This window comes from Cetorhinus maximus, chromosome 3 (assembly GCF_964194155.1).
Source record: "Cetorhinus maximus chromosome 3, sCetMax3.hap1.1, whole genome shotgun sequence".
Classification (NCBI taxonomy): domain Eukaryota; kingdom Metazoa; phylum Chordata; class Chondrichthyes; order Lamniformes; family Cetorhinidae; genus Cetorhinus; species Cetorhinus maximus.
In genome coordinates, this window is record NC_135881.1 from 85,040,614 (window position 1) to 85,051,444 (window position 10,831).

Below are 10,831 nucleotides of genomic sequence, written 5' to 3' on the forward strand. Positions count from 1 at the left end.
TGTGCCAAATTTTTGCCCACTCTGTTAACCTATGTCCTCTTCATAACTTACTTTCCTACCTACCTTTGTGTCATCAGCAAATTTAGCTACCATACATATGATCCTTTCATCCAAATCAATGATATCGATTGTAAATAGTTGAGGCCTCAGCACTGATCCCTGTGGTATGCCAATAGTTACTGCTCGCCAACCTGAATTTAACCCATGTTTTCTGATTCTCTGTTTTCTGTTGGTGAGCCAATCCTCTGTCCATGCTAATAAGTTAATGCCTACACCCCGTGCTCTTATTTTGTATAATTAACAAAAACTTCCACATTTAATCTGTTAATCTTGCTGCAAAAACCCTCAAAAATTATACCTTGTTGAAAGAGATGCAACTATTTTTAAAATTGTGCTCCAAGTTTAGTTTGTTGGAGAAAGGAAAGAGAGAGATAAGGCTTGCATATGAGATCCTGAGCAAATGAGTTCAAATAAAAGACTATCGGCAGAACTTTGCCCTTGATAGGCGGGCGTGCCCGACCGGCTCGGCGGCGGGTGGGCAGTCGATTGCCGCCGCTGAAGCGGGCCCCGCCGCCATTTTGAGTGGGCGGGCCAATTAAGGCCTGCCCAGCGGGCTGCCTGGCAGGAAGCGCATGGGGGGGTGGATTCCACAACTGTCAAAGTGCTGTCTCAGGGAGATCGGTGAAAGCTTTATAAACATCAAAAATAGAAAAATTTTAAAATTATTAAAATGTCCCCCTCATGTGACAATGTCACACGAGATGGGACATGTTAATAAATATGACTAAAACTTTATTAAACTTTTTAAAAACAGACATGAAACCTCATCCCATCCAGCCTTAAGGTTGGATGGGCAGGGCCTTTAATTGGGTTAACTACCCTGTCAATGGCCTCAATTGGCCATTGACAGGTCGGCGGGTGGACAGCTGATTTCCCTGTCCGCCCACCTTCCTGAATATTTAAATGGGGCGGGATGACGTCGGAGGTTCCCCCTGACGTCAACCCGCATCGGCGAGCGGGCCCCACCCCCAACTCACCGACGGGAAAATTCTGGCCTGTGTAATCATGTTTGATTTTAGAATAGTGAGTATTCAAAGTGAAGGAACAGAATGTAGAAAAGCTTAATATGAACAAAGAGGAATGAAGGAAAGAAAAGAGGAAACAAAAGGAGATTGACTAGAAGCCATAGATGAGAAAAGGATCCCTTTTCAGAGAACAATTTTCTTTTGTTCTGTCCAATAGTGTGAAAAATTGTTTCAAGAACTGCCTCAGATAAACTGCTACCCTGAACATTAACTGTGAGACACAGTCAGCTCTAGTTAATCAATTGTGGTTGTAAGTGAGATGATATTCTGGAATTTTGCTCAACTACACTTGGAGGTTAAATAAATGTTTTCCTGAATTTTCTCTACAGGCAAGGCAATCTTTACAAGCATGAAATGTCAATTAGATCCAAGGATATGGCCCTTACTACATATTCATTTTGACCTTTGCCAATAAGATGTCAGCCAGCTCACCCAGTTCCCCACGGTCAATCTTAAGTTGGAAAAACAAAATTAAGTTACAAAATGATGAGAGTTCAAATACAGAAACTTAAGTGGGTGCTCAAATCAGTTTGATAATGACTTTTCATATACATTTGTGTCTCACTTCAGGTCATTTGATGTTTTTGTTATTCAGTAAGAATAAAACAGGTTCTTTACTCTGGGAAACAAATGCCTAAGCTTGAAGAAATAATATGTTGATGAATGTTCTACTTCAGTTGGCATATTTCACCTACCAGTTCAATTTTACATTACAAAGCTCAGAAAAGCAGTTGTCGACAGTGCAATAGTGGATGCTTACTAAGCAAGGTTACAGAATAATAGTTCACATTACGAACTCATTCCTAGCTGAAATAGCGTGTTTCCATTTCAAAATATTCTCCAACTAACTTATTTGTCTACAATTTGATGAGAATTCTGTTTCCAAGCACTCAGTTATTTTGTGTTGAAACAAGTCAAAGCAGAAGTAAACCTATTCATGCATTAAATGAAAAAAAAGTCAAACAATTTACATAATTTATTTTACTCAACCGTGAAGTATTTAGAACACTTTCAATATCACAATATCTACATTTGAAATCCTATCATCCTTGTCAACTAAGAAAGATGCATAAATATGGGCTCTACCCCTGCAGTATTTAGTATATGAACAAAATGTAAATTTAAAATGGCACTCTGGTTAAAAATTAAAATGTTACATTTTAATAGTTACACCAAGGTTTTATCAGTAACTAAAATTGGTGTGATTTTTAATTTGCATTCATTCTTGAGGATTAAGGATAATCTTGAGGGATCTGGACAGAGTAGGTCATGAGAATTGTACCCATTGGCAGAAGGTTCAAGAACCAGAGGACACAGATTTAAGGTGAATGACTAAAGAACCAAGCTGTGATGTGGGGAAAACTTTTTTTTACACAAGTGGTTAGGATCTGGAATGCACTGCATGAGAGTATGGTGGAGGCAGATTCAATCATGGCTTTCAAAAGGGAATTGAATAATTATTTGAAGAGAAAAAAATTGCAGGGCTACAGGGAAAAGGTGGGGGAATAGAACTAATCAACTTGCTCTTGCGGAGAGCCAGCAGGACAGGTTGGGTCGAGTGGCCTCGTTCTATGCTGAATCATTCCATGATTTTATAAGACTAAGATGCTGTTCTATTGAAAGACAAGAAGTCAATTTTATTTTTCTTGTTAACAGACAAGTGTGCAATGTAATTGTTAGAGACAGTGACAATGCCCGTTCATTCAAATAGCACATTGAGGTGGGGTGGCCTAAGCTAACCTAATACAGTTTGCCATAGATTATGATTGAAGGCATCAAGTCTAATAATTTTTTAAACTCTCAAGATACACCTGTTACAGTTCAGATTTTTACACAACATGCATCTTCATTCTCTGTTGTGTTAAGATTGATGTTGCTCAGGATGAATAATTAATTCTGATAGTAGCAAGTTGCTCATTAGGGAAATACATAGTCTGCCTACCACATCCAGAGTAAATTCATGTGAACAATATCACACCTTTGGAATTTCATGTGCAAGCTACACTACCAATTAATAGAAACAAAATACAGGCAATAGGTATTAGACAGATGATAAAAGAAATAATCCACTGTTTTTCAAGCGTGCTTTGGTAAACAAAGTGATGATTTATTTAGTGATTTATGGAACTCTAAACATATTCCACAGATATAATGGCAATACTGAACAGTTGTCTCAAGAGTAATAGCATTGTGTTACCACAGTATCTCCTTTTGAAGTTCAAACAACTTATTTGGAATAGTCAGGCAAATAAAAGATTAACAGACTTAACACCTTAATAAAGAACAGGATTATGGCTGAAGAATTCCCAGTGGCTTCATACACTACAACCAGACTGTTAAAACACATAACCACAGTTGGAAATTACATTTTCACTTCTGCATTGCTGATATAAATTTACATAAAATCCCCCTGCAAAGGGTTTAAGGAAAATATCAGACATTTATATTGAATATGTTGATTATGATAACAGGTAGCACCAGATGAATATTTGACACAAGTGCTCTTAATGAATCTATGAGTGACAAAGATTGCTTCCATTGTTGCCACTCATTTAGACTGGTTCTTTACAGATCAAACCTGTCACAGAGCATGAGAGATTTAATTAAGTTAGCACAGAAATAAAGCTATTTTTTTAAATACCCCAGCAATTTGGGGTTACCCAAGCCTAAAGGCAGAAATCCCTATTTTGTCACGATGCTTATTGGGATAATCTGCACTGGATATGATCTTGTGTGTTTACGTTACATTAGCATCTGGTGGATTCAAGTGAAATAGCTATGAGGTTAATACCTCAATTTCTTTCCTTGATATCAGCTTAGAAATTATATGAAAGTAGCTTTACCTTTTCTGGAGACAGTGTTTTGCACATGTAGCAGGTTCAATCAAATTTGATGCCTGGAATATTGGCTCCCAATTGTCCAATACTGTGAAATTATAGCAGCCACGATACCAGCTGGTCCCTGTAACAGATTAATCAAAAAGTTCAGGTCCCTGTATAATATGCTATCTGTAGAAAACAATGTTTTTTTTCATAAGCTATATCTTACATTTATTGTGATCTCCACCTTCAGCTCCATCTGACCTTCACATCTATGTTGTCAAGAGGGCAATTATACAGATTGCTGTCAAGGCCAGAAAATATACCCTGTGACCGGCTGCCAGAAAATTTCAGGCATCATTCGCCCTTACAGTGTTCCTTCACATCATCTGCCATACAGGAAGGTGCAAGCCTTTGTTTGGTGTGATTCAGACTAAGAATTAAATAGAGCTTGGCAGAAACTTAGATTTAACCTTCTCTGTGGCTATAGCTCATTTTTGCTGTGATCCTGTTGTTTTGGTACATGTGCAGTGTTTGGAATAGGTCTGTAGGCTTTCAGCAACTATAGGTTGCAATTATCACTTATTAAGCACTAATAAGCGGGAAGTTGCAGAACAGATGTATTCATATTGTTATCCATTGTCAACCAGAAAAGATCTTCAATGACATCAATCTTTTTAACTGGTGGGATCAGATGTGACATACAACTTCATTATTTCGCCACTGTCGGTTTTTCATTTCAATGCAGGGGTTACAATGCCAGAACTGCTAAGTATTCTTGGCATTTTCTGTTTTTACTTCAGATTTCCAGCATCAGTAGTATTGTGCTTTTGCTTTAATGTCTAAACATGACTAATGTCAACCTGCAGATCCCAAGTCCTCTTTCTCTTCCCCATAAATTCCAAGTGTGGAAATTTCTAATATAGTAAAATCAATATTTATGCCACAGGTTCCAGTTTTGGGCATCACCATTCTCTGCCAAGATTGTAATTTTTCCATTATTATGTGAGCAGTTATTAACTGCCATAGGTCCCAATCACACCAGCGGCTTCATTTCTACCACTAGATGGAGCGTCCAGCAGCGAGCATTCCAGTCTCACTAACCAGGAGGCCATGCTGGCTGTCCCATTCTAATGTATTGGAAATTAAAGTTTAAAAATAAATTTATAAGATTTTCATTTCCAAATGTGTTTGGTTAGCCATCTTTTCATAATTTAAAATGATTTTACCTTCATTTCTTACACTTTGTCCCATATGCCATCCCACCACCTGCGGCCCCACACTACCCCACCCACCCCCCCACCCCACCCAACCCACACCCGCTGCACTCTCTCCAAAGATGCTGCCTACCAGCTGAGTATTTCCAGCATTTTCTGTTTTATTTCTGAATCTAAGCACTGGCTGTTATTTGGCTGAAGCTACCATGTTCATCAGTAAACAACTCCATAGAATTGGTATGAATCTGGATTTTTTTTTGCTTTTGAATGCTGAATTCGAACATAACCGATTTTTTGAATTAATTCAGATCTGAGTATTTTTACATCTGACTTAATGCAAACAGAAACACTGTCTTCAGTTGAATTCCATTCAAAACAAGAATAAACGTGAAATCCATACACAATTTTGTATTTGTGCTATAGGTAGAAACTTTGCTTTTGTATCTTTATTTTCCTGCAGAAAATCTGGTCCAGTGATGGTAGCACCTCATATGTGGGACTGAAAGCTGGCATATACATCACAAACATTCCATGTGCTAATGTCATGGCTACCCATCTCTCAACATAGTAAGGAAGTCAAGGAAGCTTTAAAAAAATGTTACTAACTTAATTTAAATCAGACACCTACAAAAACCCCCATGAATTTCTTGTGCAATAAAAAAACTGAAAAATGCTCATGTTCTTTATAGACACTTGAATTGGGTGTTCATAGTATCCACTGTGAAAACTCTACTTCAAACTGGCACACTACAACTAGACAACTGGTTTGAACAAAAGACCTGGCTTGTTAGAATGGAATAGGGGAAGAAATTTGTCTCACTAATATAAGGGGTTAGCACTTGTATGAGGGAAGTCCATTGCAATTTTATACTTGAGCTCCAGATGGTAGATAATGAATGGCCTTTTCTCACTCTCGATTTTCTTATGTTCTTCTGATAAAATGTGTCAAACTCAAATTGAATCATTCACATGTTTGTTAGTTGATCTCCTATTTTCCATTATGAACAAGGCATGATAAGACATCAACATATAACTGCCACAATGTTAAAACGTTTGATATGAAAACAGTATATCAGTAGTAATTTCCTGATGGCGTTTTAAATATTTGTTGAGTTTAATATTTATGTAAAAAGATGAGCATCATTAATAGATTACATGATAACAATTTAGATAATTTTCTTGTGATTAGCAGAAATAAAAATCATTTGTTGCATTTACCCACAAGAGTTATTCAGATGCTATTCTCCAAAAGGACCCTCTGAACCAACACTTTAGTAGTTGGAAATTTCTTTTCAAACTCTAAATAGTGGGAGGACAAAAGCCATTTTGTCTTTTGAGCTATGGCCTCCATTTCTTTCCCTAGCCACTGCCAGAGACATTTTGCAACTTTGGCATCCTGTGTGACCCTCAGCTCTGCTACCGAAACGTAACTTTTCCATTACCTAGACCACCTCCATAACATCATATGTTTCTGTCACTGCCTCAGCTAATCTGTTGAACCCCTCATGCATACCATTGTTGCCTCTAGATTTGACTGTTCCAATGCTCTTCTTGTTAACTTCCCATCCTCCGTATATTTGAGATTATCTAAAGCTTTACTGCCCACACCTAACTCACACCAAGGTGCGTTCATCCATCTCCTCTGTCCTCACTGACCCACATTGACTCCTGGTCCGCAACACCCCAATTTAAAAATTCTCATTCTTGTTTTCAAATCTTTACATCTTAAAGGGTAACAAGTGAACAGGATTACTGTGGCTTCTTTGTGTAGTGCTGTATTTACATCAGTAGAAGGTTTGACACTGAGACAATCACTGGTAATGCATTTTAATGTTGGCTATCCTTTCAGTTTTCCTGCAGCCACTTCTCAAAACATTTCACATGCATGCACTAATGAGTTGGCAAATATACTGATTTGAATTCCAAAGGTTTCATTTCCCACTGGAGCATAACACATGACAGTTTGTGGAAGAAAACCAACTATCCACGCATTGCATGTTTGTTAAATATATTATTAGCAAAATGTATGAAAGTGATCTTGTGCAGGATTTTACAACCAAAATCACAGAGGGGGGAATTCAGTGGACTCCTTCTCACCTAGCTGATTCCTTTACAGCAACCTCTAGGACAACCAGCACAATATGCAAATGACTCATGGATAAATCCACCATTCTTCCTGCAATACCATACATGCAAAATTATAGGTTTTGAGCATTTTGCATGATGAAGTGTTTTGAAAAATCAGTCCTCAACTTTTCTTTTGCAAGTTAATACCAACGTTGCCTTGCTCTATAATTTATTTTAATTTGAAAATGTGCTTTGAAATGATTTTTTTCTTTCCCACTTAGTATAGAGAGCTCTACAAAATCTCCTTTTGCCTCATTTCAATGCTGGAAAATAAGGAGATTTTTTATCTGTCCTCGCAACTCTATTCTTTAACTCTTTAACCAGCATCAGCTGAACGTTTCCGCAGTGCTTCAGGGACCAAGGAGCTGTCTAACAAAAGCAGTTTGCCTTTTTGCAGTACAACTCCAGATTTGCACTCCACTGCTTTAGCAATATAGGTCAGGATTCTTTTTGGTTTGTTGATTTTTGCTCTCAGTGGAACTTTTGCTATGTTTGCAGTTCCACGGTTTTAAAAGTTATATTACTTGTTTGGGCCAGGTAGGAGCAGCTGCATGCCACAGCAAAAGACAAACAAGCGGAAATGTCTATCTGGAAACTGTACAGTAGACATACAATATCTCTGAAGAAGAATCATACAAACTCAAAACATTAACTCTTTTTACCTCTCCACTGGTGCTGCCAGACCTGCTGAGCTTTTCCAGGATTTTCTGTTTTTATTTCAGATTTCCAGCATCCACAGTATTTTGCTTTTATATTGCAGTAAACATACAGTTTAAAAAGAAAATCCATATATTTTAAGTTCAAATTTGAATAATTGCACTGATTTAGAAAAAATTGAAATTAAACACCAGAAACACACAGGGCATAAAAGTGACCCATTCATAATATGGGGAGGATCTGGCAAAGGGAAGGTGCAATTCAGGCTGACTTGACTTTTCTTGTTTATCAGGGATAGCTCTGCCCTGACCAGAAATAGCAAGAGCAGGTTATTTATGACCAGCGTCAACATAGCAGGTTCAATGCAAAATGCCACCATTAACAACCATTCATGTTCCCTGCAATAGCACTTCATTCAGAAGTAGAGATCAGTATCATACTGCAGGAAGTTTTTTGCTGCTTCTGATATCAAGGGTCATATTGACAATATTATAAGAATCACAGTGCAGAAGAGGCCCTTCGGCCCATCGAGTCTGCACCGAGCACCAAAGCAAACTGTCCCATTGAGAAGGTGCATTACCAAGGCTTGCAGATTGCATCTTCAATGCTTATTTTGTCATATTTATAAATTTAGTTGTTTATTTAACTGGAGGGAGATTGCAGGGCTCTCAGGTACAGAAGATCTGAGTGTCTTGGTACATGAATCACAAAAGGTTAGTATGCAGGAACAGCAAGTAATGAGGTGGGCAAATGGAATGTGGTTGTTTATTGCAAAAGGAATGGAATATATAAGTAGGGAAGTTTTGCTACAGTTGTACAGGACATTGGTGAGACCACAACTGGAGTCCTGTGTACATTTTCAGTCTTCTTAAAGTTTATCATTGCGTTAGAAGCAGTTTGGAGAAGGTTCACTCGGCTGATTTCTGGGATGAAGGGGTTATCTTATGAGGAAAGGTTGGGCCTATGTCCATTGGAATTTAGAAGAATGAGAAGTGATCTTATTGAAACAAAATAATAAAGATCCTGAGGCGACTTGAAAGGGTAGATGCTGAGAGGATGTTTCCCCTTATGGGAGAGACATGAACTGGGGAGGTCACGGTTTAAAAATTAGAGGTCTCCCATTTAAGACAGATGAGGAGAAGCCTTTTCTCTCAGAGGGTAATTAATCTATGCAATTCTCTTCCCCAGGGAGCAGTGGAGATAAGGTCATTGAATATTTTTAAGGCTGAGTTAGATTGACTGCCTTGTCAATCAAGAATCTAAGGTTATAGCAGGTAGTTAGGAGAGGAGAGTTGAGGCCACAATCAGAATAACCATGATCTTATCAAACAGCAGAGCAGGCTCAAAGGGCTGAGTGGCCTACTCCTACTCCTAATTTGTATGTTCATAATTTAAGATCCATTTTGTTTGACATCACTTGAAGAACATTACAAATTTTATAAAGTTGTCAAGTTTTCTCTTACTCTTTGCAAGTTTGATGATGTATTGAATGTTATTGTCAAGTCTTTGTTTAGGTTTTTTTTAGCATCCCACCCCAAGATTAGCTTTGGATGCAACAGCAACTATTAACTGACAGATGGACTGTAATCACTCCAGTCAAATGTCAAAATGCAACACAAAGCAGCACTGCTTGTTAACTTTTTCAATATTTTAGGATTATTCCAATAATATCCAAACAAAATTTTAAAAGTAGTATAATGTCGTATTCATTCCACACATTGTCATCCTTGGCTTAGGTGGTAGCACACACCTCTGAGTCACAAAGTTCAGGGTTCAAGTCCCACTCCACAGACTTGAGAACAAAAAAAAAATCAAGACTGACACTTCACCTCAGTACTGACCAGTGCTGAGGTGCTACCTTTCGGGCTCAGGTGGATGTAAAAGATCCCATGGTACTATTTCAAAAAAGAGTAGGGAAGTTATTTCTGGCATCCTGGCCAATATTTATCCCTCAAATAACATCATAAAAACAGGTTATCTGGCCATTGTCTCATTGTTGTTTGAAAAATTTGTTGCTGTTTCCTACAATAGTGAGCACAAATAAAAAGTACTTCAAGGGCTTAGTAAAATTCGTGAGAAGTGGTACATAAATGCAAGTCTTTCTTTCGAGATGTTTACAAGCTTAAATACAAGCAGTTCACACGCAACAAAACTGAGATAAAATTGAAGTCGTGTCCTCGGACAGATTTATTATGAAATGTGTTTGGTCCACCATCGAATCGTGACAGCAACATTTTGTACAATTCTTGGGGGCTTTGTTTTTCTGCTAAAAATGACAATCGGCCGAATGGGTTTTAATAACACGATAGCGATCTAACACTTCTCCGATCGCATTGCTGCAGGTAGATCATTAAAACCAGCTCCTGCCGAGTGTCAATGCAGGGCGATTCAATGTTGGGCTTCGCCCACACAGCTCAGAGCTTCCCACCACCTGATCAACCATAAAGTTTCCACAACACACGCTAAAAAAAAAACCAACCGCAAACCTCTCCGTAAACACAACAACACGATCCGTAATTTTCATCAATTTTCAACTTTGAAACTTGGAATTAAAAAGCGGGAAGTCTCAGATTTACCATTGTTGTCACCAGCGCCAGAAGTCCTGAGTGCCAAAGCGGGCAATGCAAGGAGCACATAAGATATACAAAACGAGCACTCCATCTTCCGAAGTCACTCTCTGAGGATCACATTGTTCACACTCACTTCAACTTCACCAAACTCCAACAAACTTCCTTCACCTGTTACCCGTTGACGTCAGAGTGGGAGGGACGCCCCACTTGCCAGGATTCCTCTGGGTCAAGAGACCCGCCTATCGAGTGAAGTGCAGGACTATTGCTGCAAAACAATAATGCCACACCAATTTCACTCAAACATAATCTCAAGCTAGGCTAAGATATACTGTTGTGCTGTCATTATTCCAGTTAGC

General features: G+C 38.4%; 1 protein-coding gene across 1 annotated transcript in view; it reads right to left on the bottom strand.

Moving 5' to 3' along the window:
• LOC144672234 (uncharacterized) overlaps positions 1 to 10,608 on the bottom strand; it is an 85,867-nt gene extending 75,259 nt beyond the window's left edge. The window contains exons 1-2 of the mRNA XM_078534073.1: positions 10,482 to 10,608; positions 3,929 to 4,046 (exon numbers count right to left, since the gene is read on the bottom strand). Of these exons, the coding sequence (XP_078390199.1) occupies positions 3,929 to 4,046; positions 10,482 to 10,566 (203 nt within the window). The 5' untranslated portion in view covers positions 10,567 to 10,608. The remainder of the gene's footprint in view (positions 1 to 3,928; positions 4,047 to 10,481) is intronic.
• Between the last annotated feature and the right edge of the window lie 223 nt (positions 10,609 to 10,831).